The sequence below is a fragment of the Caretta caretta genome, chromosome 3 (assembly GCF_965140235.1).
Source record: "Caretta caretta isolate rCarCar2 chromosome 3, rCarCar1.hap1, whole genome shotgun sequence".
Classification (NCBI taxonomy): Eukaryota; Metazoa; Chordata; order Testudines; family Cheloniidae; genus Caretta; species Caretta caretta.
In genome coordinates, this window is record NC_134208.1 from 9,324,180 (window position 1) to 9,347,281 (window position 23,102).

A 23,102-nucleotide genomic window follows, 5' to 3' on the forward strand; every position below is an offset into this window, starting at 1 on the left:
GGAGGCCTCTGTGGATTAGTATGTTGTTCAGAGGTATTTTGGAAATATTCCTTGAGTCGGAGATGTCGAAAATAGGATTCTAGGTCACCACAGAACTGTATCATGTTCGTGGGGGTGGAGGGGCAGAAGGAGAGGCCCCAAGATAGGACAGCTGCTTCTGCTGGGCTGAGAGTATAGTTGGATAGGTTAACAATATTGCTAAATGTTTGTGCACCACTCTTGGATCAGCCATTACAGTTAGGCTTGGCAGAATTCGATTTTCATTTTTTTTTATAATTTCAATGGATAATATCAGTGTTTGTCATTCTTTCCAATTTGTATCTATTTACATTTTCACAAATGTAGGAAATTATGGAGAGGGGGAAGCAATAAAGGGATTCAGACAATAATTATTTAATGAGAATAAATGCTGATATTTACTAAGTTAAAGATTTATAACTGTTAAAACACAAATTGTCAACATTATATGTCAAAAAATACAAAGTAAATATCTTTAAATCAAAATCTAGTAAGTTCTCAAGCAGCATTTTTTTTTGCCTATCTGTAAATTTCTATTATTATTGATGGAAATATTTTTTGTCGGTTTGGGTGTGTATGTTGAAATGAACATTTACCAACATTTATTGAGAAAAATGGAATGCTTCCGAGCCCAGTTTTAGTTTGGAGCAAGTATTTAGGGAGTGTCCAGGCCAGTCTTGACAATGAGTTAATTAGCAATCAATTAACTTGAGGTTAAAATGTCTAGTATAGACATACCCCATAGGACTAGAACATTATTTTTTTTATATGACAGCACAGATTCTGATCTTATCATAAGACTCCATGATCTGGGGCCTGAGGCATAGGCTTATAGATCCAGATCCACAAAGGGCCTTGGATGTTGCCATACTCAATGTGGAAACGCCTAACTTTTAGTCACCTAGGAAATCACTTGAACGATATGGGATCCACAAAGCCTGGATTAGGTGCCTAGGTTCTCGATACAATGAATGGGGAGAGATAGGTGCCTAAGAATGGTATCCACAAAAGCCAGCTCAGCAGGTTGGGAGCTGCCTAAGCTAGCCAATGGAGATGCCAATGAAAGGGGTACGACCTAAGCGCTGCCCCTCTCAGGGAGTTTGGTGCTGAAGTTTGGGCTGCAGGGAAGTGTCGATCTCCACTTGGGATCCACAGCCGGGAGCCCCACTCCTGGAATCAGGCAGTTTAAGGTGCCTAAGCTGTTCATTGCAAGAATGGCTTAGGTGCCTGCCTAACTCTCTGAAACAATGGCTGGAGGAGGAAGAGCTGCCAACCTTATAAGCTCAGTGATTAGAGCACTCACATGGGATGTGGGAGACCGGGTTTAATTCCACTCTCTGCCTGATGGGGGGCTGGAAGAGGAGGGGGAGAAGGAATTGAACCAAGGTCTCCCTTCTCTTAGGAGGGTGCTCTAGCCCCCAGGCTACGGGATATTCTAATGTGGGCCTCTCTCAATCTTACCTTTTGAAGCTGTAACTGGGCCACAGAGAGAGTGAGAATTACTCTGTAGCATGGCAGATAGGGCACCCATCTGAGTGGTGGGGGGCCCAGTTTCCCTGCTCCAGTGACTGGTCAGATTTTGAAAGGGATTGGATCCAGTAAGAGTGCTCCGAGGCAGCCTTCCGGATTGGGACCTGCAGGCAAGATAGGTATTTGTGGATTGCACTGGGGTTTAGGCAGGAGATTGCTGCCTCACTCTTGGCAGCTGTGTACAAATACAGAGGCAGAAACTTAAGGTGCCTAAGGAACTTTTAAAGCAGAAATTTGGGTCCAGAGAGCATTTAGGGGCCTAAAGCGTTAAGTGGCAGGTGCAGAGGGTTTTGTGGATCACAGTGGAGCCTAAAACTGAGATTTAGGAGCCTAAATCTGGGGTTTAGGCACCCAGGCCTCTGTGGCTCTGGGCCACAATGCCTATACTCTAATCCAGCGCTGAGAGGCATCTCTTAAGGGACTATAGTTACAGTTAAATAGCCTCTCTTTTCAGGGTATCATGCTGTATTGACAGAGTTTGTGAAGCACTTTGGGATGGAAGGCACTATATGAATATTATATAATGTTATTCACATGATACTTAAAATTACATTTTAAAAGCAACTGCAACATTCTTATATGGCAGATACTTTTGTGAAGGGCATGTTTAATTATCAGTGACTAATAAGTTACAAACATTTATAAGTACTGTAAGCCAGGAATGGTGCTGGAAACCTATTTATCAGTTAGAGCCATGCTCTCCTTTTCTATTTAGTCTGCTAGTTATTTAAACAATAAGATCAAGCGACTAAGTACATGGACTCTTGGTTTAGGCCCATGTCTGGTTACAATAATCTAGTTAGCAATGCGTCCTGTGGCACCTTATAGACTAACAGACGTATTGGAGCATAAGCTTCCGCGGGTGAATACCCACTTCACGGCTACCCCTCGATCCTAGTTAGCAATGTGACTCTTAATAGCATTAACTAATTAAGGTTATTGGAAGTCACAAGGCTAAAAACTTGGTGAGGCATTGAAAATGTAGGATATAGCATCTAGAGGGCGAGTCATAACCCTCATTAACTACCGATTGCAAGAGTTTTTTTGTGAAAATTAAAGTGAAAGAATTGCACTTTGCCCCTTTCATGATAAGCAATGAACTAGAGGCATCTAGTTAAAAGCAGCCATCCGGGGCACCCTGACCAGGCCATGCTAATTTCCCTTCCATTTCAGCAGTCACTCTGGCGCAGCACAGGCACAGATACAACCCACCAACTGCCATGAGGTTAACAGCTACTCGTTGTTATCTGAAAATAATTAGCATCAGAATAATGCCACCAGCAGTTTAGACAGTGCTGGCCTCAGCTAGATTTTGGTCCCCAAACAAAAATGTCGTAAGTTCCTGACATCTCTGAGAATTTGTGTGAAATAATTTTTAGACTGAGTGCTGTGTTCTGTTCTGTTCTCCCCTTCTGAAAAAAGATATCAGAAACAGAGTGGTCCACAGATGGGCAACGAAGATGATCAGAGGCAAGTAAAGATTTCTGTACCAGGAGAGATTGAAGAGATCGAGATGCTTAGCTTACAGGGGGATAAGATAAAGGTGCAGAGACGAGAAAGAGATGACTCCTATTTACCCTTAGGGAATGTTGATTCCCCCTGTCTTCTGTCACTGTGCCAAACAGGGGGCGGGAATGCAGAGCACAGGGTTGTGGGTAGGCAATTGAAAGGGCAATAGGATCAATAATTACAGATCCACTGGTTCCAACATCCAGCACACAACACTATCCTCTGCACCAGGTGATGGGGGTCTTTTACGGAGCATACCTCCATAGAATGTAAATAGTGCCAATGGGCATTCCATTGTGTGGGGCTACTATACATAGGTACCAAGGGACTGCCATATTTCTCTATTTTAATAACTGTTTATTTAGAAAATATAAGCAAATTTATAAATCATTACCACACAAGTTCCACAAGTAACAAGAACCAAAAATGCTGTATTAACAATTACAAAAATAAGTTTATCCCATTTGGTTTGAAAGAGATTTTGTGCAGTGACATAGTCAAGTTTATCTGTAGGTAAGGCTATTACCAAGATAGAAGGTGAGCCTCCTTGCATCATCCAGTCCCTATTGTTTCTAGGGATTTTCTTAATCTGAAAAACAATTCTGCCTTTACTCTTTAACAGACTATAGTAAATCTGGTGTGGTTATTATTATTTTTAAATGGTCAAATGCCACTTTTTATGTGGGTGAATGCACTGTGAGTATAGGAGAAATGGTATTCAAATATGTGCTATTCTATTTGTTTTGCTGCATTAATTTTTTTATAACAATTTTCTCCTGTGTTTTTCTTTTCTTTGTTTGAGTTATTCCTCTCTTTTCACGAGAGGTTTTCCCTTTTCTACTGAGAAGCTGCCAAAAGGCTATTGGCTACTAACAGATGAGTAATTCACTCTTGGAAGTTCTGTATTTCAACTACAGACCCCCTTGGTCCAAATTAGTCTGAACTTGATCTTCGGGCACACTGTAAAAGCCATTTATTGGACAGGGATTTATTGGAGAAGGGTTGAAGGGGTGTGCCTGTGGAGGCTGGGAAGGGGAGAAGCTAAAGTAGCTGTTTGCTGCTTTGATTTATGGGTTCACTGAGTCAATTCATTATTTGTGTATGGTTATTTTTTGCTGGTGGGTGGTTATCATTTATGATTGTAAGTTTAATTAATTGTTAGGGTGCCTAGAGCTTTTTGTATGGACATTTTTATTGTGATTTATATCTAAAGATATAAATAAAATAAATACTGTGAGGCTGCTTCCTATGCATGTATTTGTGACACTTAATTTAGATTTCATTTAACTCAGAGAGAATTAGAAAGAAAAGATAGGATTTCTATTCTTTGCGGTAACATATTATTTTCTGCAGCATAGCCCTAGAAATACTTCTTGTTTTGTCCACGATAAGTAATGTTTGTGGTGCTCTGCCTTGGTAGTTGTAGAACATGTTTTATTTTGCATCTGTGTGTTTCAAAAGCCCTAAGGTCACTGATAAATTATGGAGATCTTCAAGAGACAAGGCTAAGGCATCACTTTTATTGAAGAGATTAGTTAAATGAAACAAGCAACTTCAATGGCATCAAAAAGATTACACGGCCCAGATGACATCTCATATTCAATATGTACATCCAGTTCCACTCGAGATGTGGACCCTTAAAGCATGCCAAATGACTGAGCGTGATCTAAAAATGAATCTCTGGTGCGAAGTGTTGGACTTCTGGGGTCAAAGGAAGATCATGAAATGATTTGAAAGCCTCAAATCAATGACTGAACTAAAAAAAAGTGATCCTTTGCAATGAAGAAAATCATCAGTTTGATTGTAGAACCTCATCTCTCTTCCTCAGCCCCTTTTTCTCATGTATTGTTGGGGGTTCTCTGCATCCCTATGAGAGCCCTCAAATTAAGAATTTAGCCCCTACTTACAGGGTGGTAGAGTTGTAGGGCAGAAGAGAGTCTTGGTTGCAGTTATTTGTGTGCTAGGTGGCACAACTTGCCCCGTACAGATTCTTTCCTTGGAAATTCTGCTACAGTGACTCTGGTTGTGCCTTGGGTCAATTTTTGGAAACTTCAAAGATATTCAAGGGAGCAGCTATCATTTTTATTCATTCACAGCATCTATTTGTATTTATCAAATAAGTTTGAAGAATAAATTTGTTCTGCATTGTTCCAACCAGCTGTTTTATAAGAAATAGAAAAGAGCCAAAAATTAAAGATGTCAGATTGTGACCTTTAATCCTGACCATTCCCTTTCCCCCCAGAATTCCCCTTCATGGCCCATGCAGTATCCCAGTCATCATCCTTCTGGCCAAGGAAAACTGGAGGTAACTGTTTTCGGTACCTTTCAGTGCTATCCTTAAAACACAGGACACTGAGGACTGATAGTTCATCCAAAGCATTCTGCATTGAAATACTGATTATTGCCCCTTGGACAGTGCCTCTCCTCCTCTCTTGAGTCATGGGTCAGATCATTTTTTGGCTGCAGTGTTGCCGCTGAACTGATTCTGCTTAACTGTCCATGTGACTCAGTGGTTAATTTTGCAAGCACTCGTGGCTTTCAGTGAAATTTTTGTGCAACTGTTTCCCATCATCTCAACCCCTCACTCGGCTCCTCAACCACTAAAAATCATGTTTTTTTTTTAAAAGTCCAGAATAATGATAAAATCTCCCTCAAGTGACAGGCATGACAAAAGTCTAGCCTTTTATGGCTTCTTAGCTTCATCATCTTTCATGTCTGAAACATACTTTAAGCCTTTTTAAAATAAAATAGAAAGTTCCTCCATCCAGAAAGTGAGTTTGCTTTCTGAGTAGAGTTAAAACGCATATTCTGTCCACAGGATAGTTCTTAATAATCACTTGTTTAACTCAGCTCTAACAATTTGTGTAAACCCGTATTGTAGTTTATAAGACACCCATGTAAATTGCCCCTTAAATACACTGGTAAGCTCTTTGGGGCAGGGACCATCTTTTTGTTCTGTGTTTGTACAGTACTTACCACAATGGAGTCCTGGCCAATGACTAGGGCTCCTAGGTGTTATGGTAATATAAATAATAATAATAATTGGAGAGAGAATCTCTTCTTATCTGAATTCCAGAGACCTGATTCTGATCCCATTTTTAACAATTTAATACTTTCTAAATGTAATTTATACACTGATGTCAGAGAGACCAGAATCAGGCTCATTATGTGATGCTAGTTCAAGGAATAAAATGGAGTTTTTATAAGAAGAGGAGACGCTATCGAAATAAGAAATGAAACCACTTTTTAGGACAATCTCCTGTTTGCTATTAAAAATTGCTGATCTCTCCTTCACCCAGGCCGATCCTTGGCTGGATTAATCCTCAGCCTAGTAGATATCGAGATCATCAATGGGCACTATTTGGTGGGACATTTTAAAGGTAATCCTAATATTTTAACATTTTCTCTCTCTTTCCAGAAGCCGAACTCTTTATTTTGTTTCCCTTTTAGTGTTACTCTGTATACAGGTTTCTTACTGGTCCTAGCTTTAGAAGGATGCTGCTACTTACCCACTTCTTGCGCAATAAAAATGAGCCAAACTAGAGGAGGGCAAGCACTTTAAATCTGTATCATTCTATCAAAAAGGTCCAGTGTATCTACCCACCTGGTGTTTGCAGTCTGAAGAGGAGATGGTGTAGTCTGATGGTTAGAGCAGGCACTTCTGAGTCAGATCCTTGGGCTCTGCTCTCAGCTCTGACAGTGATTCCCTCCATAACTGAGGGTATGTTGGTTCTGGCAGCTGTCGAATAGTTATAATAATTTATAATAATACTCACAGTTGTGAGACTTAATTAATATTTGCAAAATACTTTGAGATTTTTAGATGAATGGTGCTAGACAAATGCAAATTATTATCTTCTCTTCTAGATGTTTTTATGGGAGGAAGGAAGTTTGATTCTCCAACTCCAAACTGCTGCTTTGCAGCCTTCCTCCTGTGGCATATTCCCTTATCAGTGCCCATTTGGGAACCAGGAGCTGGAGCTTATGATCCATGTATGTTTGTGTGGACCTGATAATTCATGACAGTCCCTGTACTTTCAACCCTCCTCTTCTCTCTAAGGATCACACCCTTGCTCTATAATTGCATGTGCTATGGTGGAGGAATCCAGGCACCTTCATAAGAACATAAGAATGGCTCTACTGGGTCAGATCAATGGTCCACCTAGCTCAGTATCCTGTCTTGTGACAAGAACAGGAGTATTTGTGGCACCTTAGAGACTAACAAATTTATTAGAGCATAAGCTTTCATGAGCTACAGCTCACTTCATCAGATGCAAACAGTGGAAAATATAGTGGGAAGATTTTATATACACAGAGAACATGAAACAATGGGTGTTACCATGCGGGCTGTAACAAGAGTGATCAGGAAAGGTGAGCTATTACCAGCAGGAGAGCGCGGGGGCGATGATGCATTGGAAAATAACAGAACTCCACTAGCCATCACCTTCAGCCCCCAACTATAACCTCTCCAACGCATCATCAAGGATTTACAACCTATCCTGAAGGATGACCCATCACTCTCACAGATCTTGGGAGACAGGCCAGTCCTTGCTTACAGACAGCCCCCCAACCTGAAGCAAATACTCACCAGCAACCACACAACAAAAACACTAACCCAGGAACCTGTCCTTGCAACAAAACCAGTTGCCAACTGTGTCCACATATCTATTGAGGGGACACCATCATAGGGCCTAATCACATCAGCCACACTATCAGAGGCTCGTTCACCTGCACATCTACCAATGTGATATATGCCATCGTGTGCCAGCAATGCCCCTCTGCCATGTAGATTGGTCTAATTGGACAGTTCTACGTAGAAGAATAAATGGACACAAATCAGATGTCAAGGATTATAACATTCAAAAACCAGTTGGAGAACACTTCAATCTCTCTGATCACTCGATTACAGACCTAAAAGTTGCAATTCTTCAACAAAAAAACTTCTTTAACAGACTCCAGCAAGAGCCTGCTGAATTGGAATTAATTTGCAAACTGGATACAATTAACTTAGGTTTGAATAAAGACCGGGAGTGGATGTGTCATTACACAAAGTAAAACTATTTCCCCTTGTTTATTTTCCCTCCTACTGTTCTTGTGAACTGCTGGAAATGGCCCACCTTGATTATCACTACAAAAGGTTCCCCCTCCACTCTCCTGCTGGTAATAGCTCACCTTACCTCATCACTCTCATTACAGTGTGTATGGCAACAGCCATTGTTTCATTTTCTCTGTGTATATAAAATCTCCCCACTATATTTTCTACTGTATGCATCTGGTGAAGTGAGCTGTAGTTCACGAAAGCTTATGCTCTAATAAATTTGTTAGTCTCTAAGGTGCCACAAGTTCTCCTGGTCTTTTTACGGATGCAGACTAACACGGCTGCTACTCTGAAACCTGTCTTGTGACAGTGGCCAATGCCATATGGTTTAGAGGGAATGAACAGAACAGGGCAATTATCGAGTGATCCATCTTCTGTCATCCAGTCTCCGTTTCTGGCAGTCAGAGGTTTAAGGAAACCCAGAGCATAGGGTTTTGTCCCTGACCATCTTAGCTAATAGCCATTGATGTGATGGATCTGTCCTACGTGAACTTATCTGGTTCTTTTCTGAGCCCAGTTATACTTTTGGCCTTCACAATATCCCCTGGCAATGAGTTCCACAGGTTGACTGTGCATGGTGTGAAGAAGTACTTCTTTATTCTTGTTTTAAACCTGCTACCTATTAATTTAATTGGGTGACCTCTGGTTCTTGTGTGACCCCTGGTTCTCCACAGCTCTCCCTTCTTCTGCTAACTTAATGATTCAGACCCTCTAATCTTAAAATGGTTTCTGTTTTAGTTACTCTGAATTATTCCTGTTTTCTATAAGTTGCATTTGCTTCCTGTTCACATCTGGGTGCCATTCATGGTGTTCATTTTGATGGCTTGGATTCTAGGTACACTCTTTCATCATGTACCTTTACAACAGTTGAAAACAGCACAGATGCTTTTGCAAACAGTTTCTTGCTTTAAATGTTTGAGAACTAGAGACAACATGTTTTCAGTCGTATATCCTCAGCTCTGGAATTTTCTCGCTCAGTTGGTCCATCAGAGTTCGAGTTTGTTGACCTTGGCCTGTAAGGCTTATCTATTCATTTAGCCTTTTGCCTGAGAGGTGGGGCGGCAGTATTGAGGTAGAGAGAAGGAAGTACTCTTGAAAAGGAAGATCATTTATATTTTAAAAAACTCACAGGCGTGTGTGTATGTGCATGTCACTTCCCTCTACTGGATAAGATCAGAATTGCCTTCGGAACAGAAGGTTCTGAGTTCTAGTCGATGTGCGATTCAATATGACTATGGTGTGCACCATGGTGACAACTGTGAAGTTCCTACAGGGCCACAGATTTGTCACAATATTAATGAGTCGCATACTGGTCATAACTTTGTAACATGAATTTAGAGTTTGTTGGATAAACACATTTTATGAATCATAAGATAAATACATCCCTTTTTATTCTATTTTGGTGGAAAACTCTCCATTGCAGTAATTTCTTGTTCTCTCTTCCTACAATCATATGTCTCCTTATGGCACACTGTGCACATTTATCTTAGTGAAAACGAAGGCAGTTTTCTCAGCAGCTATATTCACGTTCTCTATCATCACATTCCCCTCATGATCTTCCAGTCATCATAATCCAGTTCTGCACATATAATATATGCTTCAAATTTCCACATCTGCTGTACTGGTAAACTGCTAAATTTCATGGGTATTTGTTAATTTAAATGAATATGAAGCTCTTGCTACTCCTATGGAAAAAGAAACATAGCCAACAAACCTCTCTGTGAACAGAACACATTTTGGCAAAATGATGAGCCAGAAATTCCTCTTTAGTTGCTCTGTTAGGCAAACTGCATTTTAAATTTCTTGCCGAGGGCATTGTTTTACTTGCCCCAGGCAAGCTGTTCAACATATTTATCAAGCCCTATTGTAGCATTATAGCTAACACTTAGCTAGCGTGATCATCTGCTTAATGCCATCTGTCATCAGGAGTTTTATTTACTGCAATTGAGCTGGTGCTCCATATTTATTCTTTTAAATTTCTCCCAACCATTTACTAGCTGTTTGTTTTCCAGTGGTCCTGAACATTTTGTAGTCTCTGTGGTTGCGTTGTGTTAACCACCTTAGCGCATCAGTAATACAATTTTGTCTGAAATCCTGGTGGATAACATTAACTCTGTATGCAGCATTTTCGTTTAGAAGGTTCCCCAATGTGCTTTACAGATTGCAGTATCCTGTGGAGATTCCTTTCAGATTCCTAACCACGATTTTGGAACAACCAAAAAGACATCTCCTAGATGACTGATCCCAGATTTTTACATTGGTCTTGGTGCATACTGCAACAGGACTTTGGGAATTTTAGGATCTGATCCTGGTTCCATTGACTTCAGTTGGTGAAGGCTCAGGCCCCTAGTAAATGCTGTATTGTGTGAAGTGTGGATGTGTTTAACAAAATGGAAACTTTAATAATGAGACTAAATTCCACTGCTGCTCCTAGATGCGTGTGCCAAGTTCTCAGTGAAGCATGGCTACAGAAACTAGAATTTAGGTCTCAGGACTCCAGGAGCTCTGGAATTACATACACTCAAGAAGATCCCAGTAATCAAGGACACTACATATATAAGGATCTCTTCAGCTCAACACTGAGCAACATCACTAGTTGGGTGGACCATGATAGCCATTCTGCACCAGCTGCACTACTGAACAATGTCTTTAAAGGCAAAGTGAACAATCTTGTACAGTTGGTATTTTGGTGGCAGTGTAGGCATCTGGCATTATTACATTTATATACAAAATAATATATGCATGGTTCATTTTACCCCTCCAAATGAAAAAAGAAAATTAACATTAAGGCAGATGCATGATTTCTAGGGTTCTCTGAGGCATTTGAAAATGTGGGTAATTTTGTAAAAGCAACTAAATAAATTATATTCAAATGCCGGGCCAAATTCAGCTCTGGCCAACATTGCTAGGGGGAACAGAGATATGGGCAGATGCATCCTCTGCTCCAGGAGTCCTGTTAGCCTGGGCAGGATTCCATGAGGTGGACCTTGGGGATGTATTGTTGGCTGCCCTTTACAGCTACACTATATAGGAGCAGCCTGTGCCCCCATCTAGTGTTGGCTGCGTACTGCAGCATTTCAGCTGGCAAGCAGAATCGTTCCGTCTTAGGGTTTCTCTGCACGGGCTGGCATAGGATATATCCATCAATGGGAGGATAAGTCTAGCAATGGCTATTAGTCAAGATGGTCAGGGATGCAACCCCATGGTCGGGGCACCCCTCAACCTTTGACTGACAGAAACTGGGAGGGGAAGAAGGGTGGATTTCTTCAAAATTTCCCTGTTTTGTACATGTCCTCTGAAGCTCTGGTATAGGTGACTGGTGGAGACAAGATTCTGGGTTAGATAGACCATTGGTTTGATGGAGTATGGCAGTTCTTATAGAAGCTGGACCCCTGCCTAGTGCTCTCTTGAACCTTGGATAGATCCTGCCCTGCTGCTTATGCAGGTTTTGGAGAGGGGGAAGAGAATTCCAGTATTCTCTGCCTGCCACCCCCCTCAGCATACCGGTGCATCCTGTCTTCCCAAATGTGTATTTTAAAATGAAAGCCTTCTTCCTATATTGAATACATTTAGACCTTTAAACTCTGCCAACAGCAAGATGAGCAGGATGTGTGTCCTTCGTAATTCCATCTTCCGTAATGAAGCATTGATGTCCTAGCAGCATTGATAAAACTTCTTCATCTGCCCCATGGAAAAGTGCCTTTGAGGATAGTGTAGGGATTTCATGCTGCAGGCCAGCAGAGATTTGGCATGTCACAGAAATAATGCATTCATCCCCCAGAGGATGAGAGAGGGAATCTTCTGCTTTGGTGTTTACTGGACTGTCGGGAGGGATGGGGAATAGTGTGTGTGTGCATTTGTGTGTAATGCTGGCAGCATGGGTGGAAATGACTGTACCGTGCTCTCACTGGAGGAGGATAAAACAAAAGGAAAAGGGCATGGGAGGAAATCACACAAAGGAAAAACTGCATTGAAAGTAAAAAGCCCCAAATGAAAACACCTTACACATATGTATATTATAGTGAAAACATCAGTCCCAACTGAAATTGAATAGGCATTAAAAGAACAGATGAGGATTTTGATTTGTTTAGATCAGAGGTCGGCAACCTTCGGCACACGGCCCATCAGGGTAATCCACCGGTGGGCCGCGAGACATTTTGTTTACGTTGACTGTCCGCAGGCATGGCCCCCCGCAGCTCCCAGTGGCTGCGGTTCATTGTTCCTGGCCAAAATGTCTCGCGGCCCACCAGCAGATTACCCTGATGGGCCGCATGCTGAAGGTTGCCGACCCCTGGTTTAAATAGTACCATAAATAGGCATGCCACTTTACAGACATGTAAAATCAACATTTCTGCCCTGAAGAACATACAATGCAAAGACCAGATCCCATGAGATGTGATGCTCCCTCAGAACTCATAACCTCACAGATGTGGGCCCAAAGTTAGCATGTGCTCAGATAACAAAGCAATCCAGTGGATTAAGCACAGGACTGGGTGTCAGGAGACCTGGGTTCTACTCTGAGCTCTGCTGCTGTTTGACGTTGGGCAAGTTGCTTTACCACTTTATGCTTCAGTTTTCCTTCTGCAAATTGAGGATAATGACTCTTACCTGCTTTTCTAAAGTGCATTGAGCTCTGTGAATGAAAAGTGCTATATATGATCTGAGTATTGTTGTGACAAAGGATGGAAACAAATATTGGAATGGGAATGGGAGAGCAGGAGGGAGAACAAAAGTAACAACAATAAGTTCATGCAGATGCTTTCATCAGTAATGTGAGCATCTTGAAAACTTCATAATTTTTTAATGATCTTTTTTAGTCTATTATTCTAAAATTCTGATTGCTTTTTATTTGTATACAGTGAATTTCTAACAAAACAAAAATAATATTACAAAGTGAGAAACATTTTATGAGGATAAATAAGACTGAACTTTACGAGTAGTGACTTTCTGTGTATGCCTCCCAGACACTTTATCATTTGTTCGGTAGAACTAGGTAAAATGTTTTGGAAAAATAGTTTATTCACTGAAAAATGGAGTTTTGGGTTGACCAAAACTATTTGTGAATTCAACACAAATTTGCTGAATAATTTCGTCCCTCCAGGTTTTTTCCCCAGATAGATTCACCATAGGACATAGGCACCATTCCTAAAAGCAGAGGAGCAGGAGTAGACCTTCCCTTTTATATCCTATAGCCCCATGGTTAAAGCACTCATCTGGGTTATGGTGGGAGACTCAAATTCAGGTCCTTTTTCTAAGGACTATTTAAGCACTTTATACAAAGTGGAACAGTTCCAACAAAAGAGACCTTAGGGGCTTGTCTTCACTACAGGGGTAAGTTGACCTAAGTTACGCTACTCCTGGTACGTAAATAACATAGCTGGAGTCCACATAGCTTAGGTCGACTTACCCTGGTGTTTTCATGGTGCTGAGTCGACAGGAGACACTCTCCGATCGACTTCCCTTACTCTTATCGTAAAGCTGGAGTACCGGGGTCAATCAGAGAGCGCTCTGCCATCAGGTCTATTGAAGACCCACTAAATTGATCCCGGTAAAGCCCTGAGAGAGCCGCCATACCAGAATACCCAATAGCCCAGTAGTTAGGGCACTTACCCGTAAAGAGGGAGATGCGACTTCAACTCTCTGCTCCAAATTGGGGACTTGAACCGACATCTCCCACATCCCAGGCGAGTACTCTAACCACAGGCCTATAAAGTGGGGGAAGATCCTCCTCCAGTGGCTTTGTAAATGGCATTTCCGAATGTCCTTTGCTTTTAATAAAAAAGCAGTTAAAATGCCCCAAATTAATTTTTTCACAGTTCTTTGCTTTCTGTGAAAACAGAATTTTTGTTTTGGGTCCATACAAAACTTTTTTCCTCCCCAATTTTTAGTTTGACTTGAGAACTGAGAAATCAATTCTTTGCAAAGCTGTAGTTTTCAGTTCAGGGGGCTGGAACAATTTGTAAAGTGGGGGTGCTGAGAGCCATTGAAACAAACTGTTAACCCTATATATGATGGAAACCACTTCAAGCCAGGGGGTGCGGCAGCATAAAACACCTATGGTTCAGTTTATATCTTTGGTTAATCTACATGTAATATTTCAATAGCTATTATAGGTAAGAGGAATTAAGGTATCATTGTTCTGTTTTTACACTAGTAGATTCTCATCCATTTTAATGGAGTAACTGCTTGCTTTAAGGTGTTTTTCTTAAATAACTAGAGTTCCCTAATTTTTTGTACAGTCTTGCCAATGACTCCTGTTGCTCATAGAAACACATGCTCTTCAGTTGAATACAAGGTTATGAGTTAATTAAGAAGTTGTTCAAATGATGTAAATCTTGAGCGTACAGCTTGAGAAAATGGCAACAGAATCCGAAAAAGGAATTTAAGCATTAGCATTCATTCCCAGACTGTGTGATTAATGTTATTTCTAGGGGTAGACTAGCCTTAAAAGGTTCAAGTTTCAATCAGATTGATTGTGAAGTTCAAAAGCGTATAGTTTCAAAGTGTCTTTCGAAATTCAAGCGTATCGCTAAAACAATTGTTTATGTTTTACAAATTGGTGATTACAAAGTGACAAATATCTTTAATGCTTACGTGCTCTGCTGCAAATCCAGCAATGTTCAAACTATGCTTTTCTAGGGTAGTAGAATATTTTCTCCAATATTTTTACTCCAGACGCATCTTCGCTGTCTGCCCATCTCTAATGCTGCAGCCCAACTGATCAAGTGTGGGGATCAATAAGTTACTGTGTGGATGGGCTGAAATCAGATTAGTGGTTCTACAATCAAACTTACATTATAGGTGCTTCCCTCCCTCTCTCCCTGCACAATTTTCCTTATTGCTGTTCCTCAAAATGATATCAAATGATTAAAAACATCTACAGTTGACTAATTAATTATAAATAGCAATTAATTTTAATATAATAGCATCAACATTCCTTCACTCAGGACATGTATAAACAATGATTTAGTGCATGGCAAACAGGAGTATAAATCTACAGTGCTTCAGCGCGCCACGTAGACAAGCCCTAAGATCAGGAGTACATTGCGCTAGTAACTGCTCAGAGTTTACCTAGTAAGAGAAAGTCACTGCCCTGCAGAGATCTGTTTATTTCCACAATCCCCATTGTTTGATATGTTGCAATTCAGGCATGTGCTGATGTCTCTTCTATTAGTAGAATGTCACTTTATGACAGTTCTTCCCCCCCGCCCCTGAACATGCCGACACTTTAGCAGAGAGATATCAGCTATTGAATGTATTGATAGGCTATAAAATAATTTAACACGGCTTTGCTATTTGATTTCACGGGTGTGAGGATTTACTGCTTGTGAAGGTGCTGGCCTATTTGATAAATGGGATAGTGCACAGAGTTCACTACATCATTTCTCAACTGTGGCCACTGTGGCCGCATGTGGCCACCAGGAGTTTTTCCTGCAGCCTCAATAGTCTCCTGGGTAGAGATGGGGAGGGAGTGATCCCCCATTTTCAGCCAGACGCTCTGGCGGCAGGCTTCAGCCTACCCCCCCGCCCCCCGCCTTGGCTTCAACCATGGGACTCCGGGGACTGGCTTCAGCACCCCCCACTTCGGCCTTGGGGCTCTGACAGCAGGCTCTGGTCTTCAGTCCCCTGAGGTGGTGCGGCTCCGGACTTCAGCCTCCCCACACCTGCTCCAGCCGTGGGGCTTCCGCTCTGGGCTTCAGCCCATGGCAGCAGGGCTTCAAGAAGGCCAGCCTTACTGAGTGCTGTGGTCAAGAGGCAAGGAGTGGCATAAGCCTGGGGTGTGAGGCTGCGGAATGGAGCTTGGGGCAATGTAGGGGAAGCAGTGGGGCTCAGGGGGTGATGGGGAGCCCAGGAGGGCAGTGACAGGCCAGGGTAGGCAGCGGGGACTAGAGGAGATGGATGGAGGGGGCAGCAGGGGCCAGAGGCGATGGGTGGGGGGCTGCGGTAGGCAGCGAGGTCCAGGGGCACCAAAATTCAATTGTACATTATTGTTATTATTGAGTCTGCAAAAGAAAAAAAACCCACATCAATAAATTACAATTGTTTTTCCTAATGTTAATTAAGTATTTTAGGAAAATTTGTCAGAGTGGCCACCAGCAAGAGTTGGTAGCCACAGTCTGTGGCCACCAAACATTTTGCTGTGAGAATCCCTGCACTAGAACAACAAAAGGCCCACCTCCTTAAATGTGGGAGGACGCCACTGAGCTCAGAGATCAACTGATTATGGGGAACAAGAATGAAAAAGCTGGGGATGGCGGTGCAGGCCACAGGGTCAAATCAAGAGATCCAGAGAGGGACACTACATAGACACCCCGGTAAATGCCCACTGCTTCAAGAAAGTCAGTAGACGCCACCTAGAAGATTGACAATTCTGGATGCTGAAGTCCTGGATTTTTTTAAAGGCCAGTTTCCGTTTTGCATACACAAAATTGTATACACACGTATTTGCGTCTGAACTTCGCTAACGCTTGTGTACGCTTCTTAAATAGTCTAGCACTTGCATGCACTCTGTGTTTGAGTGGTCCCTGTGGATTTTGTGGTTGCTGCTTCTGGCACTCGCATATGCAGGTTTTGGACTATTAAAGTGTGTGCTCAGGTGTTAGAATTTGCACACATGTGTGTAGATTTTTGCACCTGCAAGGTACTGGCACAAGTGTGTCCACACATGCTTTGTGTGTGCTGAAAATTTACCTGTCACCTGCCAAAAGCCAGCAAATCACAGGCAGAGCTGAGTGTAAAACCCACACCAGTAGACTCCCAGTTCCAGGCTCAGCTGACTATATAATGGTAGCATTAACGCTGGACAACAGGCTGGTTGTAATTGACAACAGGTATTCTAAAATGGCAGTGACATTGCGCCTGTATATTTAGTGCATTACAACTGAAAACAAAGATAAGCGTTGATCAGAATGAGTTACTTGAGTTTGAAGTTGATTTCTGAAGTTTCAAAGGAAGGATATGCCTTTGTGAACAATTTGTATTTTATGGAAGGCCCTGTTTTGTTCTTTTAGCTGTGCTTTAATGGAAACTTTAGGTAATATTTTTAACCTGAAATCTCAAAAGTATTATCATTGCAAAACCTACAACTGTTCACTGTTTTCCGACTGTAATTGGAATTTATTGTATGTTACACAACCCTTTATTTCCAGCGTTTTAGTAGGAGAAGAGATTAAAAAAAACTATTCAAAAGTTCACACAAGAAATACATTGCCATCTGTAATCATAGATTAGTTAGATAATAATAGCATTTACATGACACTTTTCATTTTTGGAGCGCTTCACAAACAATAAGTAATTCATTCTTCTTAACTAGATAAAATGTTCAGAGAATCCTGACTATTAGTCATGTTGGTTCCCAGTCATTAGCAATCAGTTAAGGCACCCCATTCCAATGACAGGCACAAGTGGCCAGATCTGCATGTGGGGCAAATTGGCGCAGCTCCATTGAAGTCAATTGAACTACGCAGATTATACTAGCAGAGAATCTGGCCCAATAGGTCATGGAAATAATGAACATAATTCAGAATGGCCTAGGAGGGATTTAATAAACGTATGGGAGCAGCTTTCCATGGAAAATAACATTAGTTTAGGGCCATATTTTTAAAATAAGGCATGTAGAATTGCATGCATCAGTTTGAAATTATGAGTACAAAAATTGATGTGCATGTGCAAATCAGGTCCTCACTCAATAACCTCTTCAGGTGGTATACATTGATGAGGCTCCATTGAACTCAGTGGAATTTTGCCCATTTTAAATCAGCCGACAATCTGGTCTCTTTTGATAACTGGCCATGTGGGTGAACGAATACCTGATTTTTGCATGCACATCAGATATTTGCATGCATAAATTAACTAAGCCTGAGAGTTTTTTTCTCCTCTATGATCTATAATTTAGTTAATTATTACTCTTCCACCTTTAAAGATTGCATGTGCCAGGAAGCAGAACATTAAATAAATGTTTGCCATTAATACAAATTAATGTGTTTTGACAGCTTGCTAATCAACTAAACGAAAATGCGGCTACAGAAATATGTACAATTGCCATTTAAGCAATGGGTTTTTTTAGGTGGGTGGGGATTCATGTCATTAAAATGTGTGCCTTTGAAAATCATATAGGTTATTCTAAATTTTGCTATCTATAATATGCTGATATTCAGACGAATCAGACGTTTTGTCTGTGCTTGCTTCATGAAGGGGAATGGATTTGTACAGAATCTTAAATCCATAGCTAATCTTGGTGGACATTTGACTGTCATGTGCCAGTTGCATCAGTCGTTTCCAGTACAGAGAGTCTTAATTAATGTGCAAGTGATTGATTTAATATTGATTAGATCTTGACATCTTGTTGTATACTTTACACATTATACAGGTATGGGATGTTTCTGGGGAGCAGAGAGAAAGTTTTGGATACAGAAAGGAGTCTACTCCACTCAAGTGGGTTATGCAGGAGGGTGTACCCCAAATCCCACCTATGAAGAGGTTTGTTCAGGTATGTCTGTTTCCTTTGATTTCACAGATCATGGACCTGATCCTACAAGATTATGATCTATTTTAATGGGAGTGGAGGGTGATCAGAACCTCTCAGGGTTGGATCCATAATGAACACTGATATCTACTGAACCAATCTAAATGTTAATATAATCTAAGATATTTACAAGCAACCATCATCCCCCAGTATCTAATTAGCTGGGGTGCATACAAATACACTAAGGATGAAAAGAAACAGGTTTACATTGTTTTAGTCTGTTAGGTTTTCCTGTATGCTCTCAGGAAATTATAACTACCGTATATTTCTTCTTTGGAAAACCGATAATGTACAATTCAAACCATTCCTTTAGTACTGACAGAAGTCAGGAATCAGCTCAGTCTTTCTTTTTGTCCCTAGGGTGTCTTATGGTGATAAGTTTAAATATAATCTCTCTCCTGAATTATTTTCAATACTTTATCTTTTATATACACCCAACAGCCACCATCCCACCAGTCCAAAACAAAACTCCAGGATTTGTCCATGCTCTCACCAGTCCTTCCACCTTACTACAACCAAAAACCTTCCATTGTTTTTACCGGTAATTCAAATCCCATAATCCTTTACAGCTATTTTACACTGATTAGTGCTGCTCTGAAAGTGTACCCATGCTGGACATAGTTCTTCCGGCTTGCTCTCCTACACAGTCTTTAGTAGATGATAGCTTTGAGGTTTCACTTTGCTTTTGTTCTCTTGTCAACACTTTTCATGCCAACTGCTGAGGCTGCTCTACCACTTTTGTTTATTACCGGGCACCTAGGGATGACATAAAATAGTGGAAAAAGTTTGGCAGTCCTAGCAATTAGTAGATGTCACATCAGCCAAAGAGAATTGCTGCAGAGTACCCAAGGAAACAGAAACCACCTGTAAATAAGCAAGATGGTGAAAAGTGATGTTGTGTCTTTATTAAGCAAGAAATGAAACACATACAGGAAATTACTCTAGAAAGCAAAAATGATGGGAGCTATTTTTACATAGGCACAGAGGTAATCTTTCACTAGTGACAACTAACAGCCAAAGTGTTCCTGAAAGGAAGGACTGAGTGGAAATGAACTTAACCCCCCGCCCCGCCAAACTAGAATACTGGGAGAGGGTACCTTTGGCATTAACTGATGCCTGGGCAGTTGCAGGCTATACCTTAGGCTGGGGCACCTGCAGGCAGCTGGAGAGCACAGACACAAGGAGAGTCATCACACGTTAAGAAAACAGCGCAGCGGATCAGTCATGTCTTTCTCATTTGTCTAGCTCATCCATTACCTCCTTTCTGAAAGCTTAACTTCCACTATATTACACCTTGGGCCTGGTTCTCCACTTCAGTGCTCCATGTGCAGTGTTTACGATTGTGTGTAGTCCTCTAGCCATCTGGCACTTTCAGTCCATTCTCTTCAACAGCCTGACCATTAGCTGGTAAAAGGCCCACAAAATGTGACCATAATTCCCCTGAGTATCAGACCTTTTATGTTGGATAGTGAAGTATGTTACAATTTCCTCCATCCCAACACACACACACAGTCCTGGTATGCTGAGATTTATGGTAGAATTTTGAGGGTCCCTCTAAAGTTGCTAAGTGCTGGCTGCTGGCCAGGGAAGGTGTGAACAGAGGCTGGAACAGGGGATGGGCTGGGAGAGACAGTGAAGTATACTGATTACAGACCTAAAAGTGGCAATTCTTCAACAAAAAAACTTCAGAAACAGACTCCTACGAGAGACTGTTGAATTGGAATTAATTTTCAAACGGGATACAATTAATTTAGGCTTGAATAAAGACTGGGAGTGGATGGGTCATTACACAAAGTAAAACTATTTCCCCGTGTTTATTCCCCCTTCCACCTCCCACGTTCCTCACACGTTCTTGTCAACGCTGGAAATGGCCCACCTTGATTATCACTACAAAAGGTTTTCCCCCTCCCCCGATGGTAAAGGTCACCTTACCTGATCACTCTCCTTACAGTGTGTATGGTAACACCCATTGTTTCATGTTCTTTGTGTATATAAATCTCCCCACTGTATTTTCCACTGAATGCATCCGATGAAGTGAGCTGTAGCTCACAAAAGCTTATGCTCAAATAAATTTGTTAGTCTCTAAGGTACCACAAGTCCTCCTTTTCTTTTTGCGGATACAGACTAATGTGGCTGCTATTCTGAAACCTGTATGCTGAGAGTGTAAGCTCTCTTGAATACTTGCATTGTAGACTGGCTTCAGTCCTCCTGCTGGGCTTCAGAATAGCTCCATAGAGAGAGAGGGTAATATCCTGTTGTAACAGGGTCCTTGGGCTGAAGAGCCTGGGGCTAATCCAGCCCAGAGTACCAGATGAGCCCCACTTGAGAGGGATCAGGTGATTCTCCTATAAAGAGCAGCTAGAAGCTGTAGGTGTGGGTATTGCTCCAGAAGAACAGAGACTGCTAGGAGTGAGTAGGCTCCAGCAGAGTCCTGGGATCTGGGTGTAACACTACAGCCAGGAAAGGTTGGGAGTAACCTGCTAATGCAGGAGGGACCCTGAGCAGGCAAGGGAAAGAGTGCAGAAGCTCTCCAGGCAGAGGATCTTGGGATTAGGAAGAGAAATATTTGTTTGTGAGACTTTAATTTGGGACTTGGAGTTTTATTTTGAGTTATTTTCTGTGATTAAACCCCAGACCCCAAAGATGGGTATTCTGAGCTCAGGAAGAGCATGTGGAGTCTGTAAGGAGCCCTTTGAGAGAGAAATTATTAGCAGGGCACTGCACAGACACCCCTGGCCACGAGGGGGCGCACAGGGGATGTCCAACCCTGTTACACTTGTATACTGTATTTGTCTATTTGATTTTGACTGTAAGCTTTTTGGAGCATGTACCATGTCTTTTCATGCATAAATATGGCATAATAATGAATTAATGTATGCTCCTGGAATAAAGGGCGGGGGGAACCATAGAACCCGATCTGCAATTGGCTATCTCAGGTGAGAGGTGGTCTAACAAAAGATAGGTCAGGTTCAGATGCCTTGAAGGTGCACTGCAAAAATAGAGCATTATAATACCAATAACTCTAACTTGCACGTGTGTGTGTGTGCCTTTTACCCAAGGGTCTCAGAGCACTTTATAAATTAGTTGTGCCTCCTAGCCCTACTTTTGCATACAAAGGCCACAATGGTACCATTTGCATAGTGATCACCTGTGTGGAAAGCAAGAGCAGCATATTGTGCCCAAAGTGGGGGAGGTCTTGGGAAGGAGTGTCACACCTTCTCTTGTCACATGGTGGAAAACAGTGGGGATTTTTAAAAAATGGAAAATGGCCATTTCTAAACCATAGTTAAAACACTGAATGTATCATTTTTCTGTAAAACAAACACAGAAATGTCATTTAGTGACAGTTATTGTTGCCTCAGAATAAACCTCACCACTCAAAACCTTAAGCTTTGTTTACACTAGAAGGGATTTGTCAATATAGCTGTTCTTGTGTAGAGCTCTGTCCAAGGCATTTTGAAAGTTCACTGGATTCTAGCTGGTGGGAAGGTGGAAGAGCCATGATTTCTGCTTGCAAGAAATAGAGGTCAGACCAGTGTCATACTATACAGAGCATAAACTGTTGTTCTACAGATCGTCCTATCAATTGGTATGGTGTTGCCTTGTTAAATTGATGTTTAGAGATAATCAAGCTCTTGTGAAGCTTATGAATACACTGATAGAAAATTATTTTTACATTTCATAGTAACTACTGTACAGATGAAAATATGAAAAGCCATTCTGCAGTGGAGAAGCATTCTGAGCTATTTTCAGTGCATTAGACCAGTGGTCTCCAAACTTTTTTGATTGCACACCCCTATCAGTAAAAATTTTTTGAGCACGCACCCCCAATATATGTATATTTATTTATGTATAAATTATATACATGTACTACTGTACTAATATATTGTGTAAATTATAAAACATACACAAAAAATAGAAATTAAAAAGATGAGATAATGAAATAAACAATATTTTTAAATTTTTTTTATTTATTAACGGTACAAAAAAACTTTTACTCTCACTAAAAATTATTATTAATAATAATATTTTTAGTGAGAGCAGTGTGATTGAATATGCTTTATTATTTTTGAAAATCTTGGTTTAACACTTTGTGATACAGCAGGCGCTCAGGGTGGGGGTGCGGGGTCTGGGAGGGAGTTGGGGTGCGGGAGGGCGCTCAGGGTGGGGGTGCGGGGTCTGGGAGGGAGTTGGGGTGTGGGAGGGCGCTCGAGGCTGGGGCAGGCAGGAGGTGCAGAGCACTTACCTGGGGCAGCTCCTGTTTGGTGCAGGGAGTGTGCAGGTGGCTCCGAGCAGCGCAGCACCACCCCCATGGCCACAATCCTGGGAGCCGAGATTCTGGGAGCTGCCCCCCTCCGCCCATAGCAGGCAGGGCCACCCGGAACACAGGGAAGGCCCTGGCCTGCATCTCTTAAACCCCTT

At 41.6% G+C, this 23,102-nt stretch overlaps 1 protein-coding gene across 2 annotated transcripts in view; it reads left to right on the forward strand.

The window, feature by feature from the left end:
- The window catches only part of MSRA (methionine sulfoxide reductase A), a 450,332-nt gene that overhangs the window by 208,586 nt on the left and 218,644 nt on the right, over positions 1 to 23,102 (forward strand). Inside the window, exon 3 of one of the 2 annotated variants that reach the window (XM_048845798.2) lies at positions 18,525 to 18,644. The exons of the other annotated variant lie outside the window; for it this stretch is intronic. Coding sequence (XP_048701755.1) covers positions 18,525 to 18,644 — 120 coding nt within the window. The remainder of the gene's footprint in view (positions 1 to 18,524; positions 18,645 to 23,102) is intronic. 2 annotated transcript variants of the gene reach the window in all.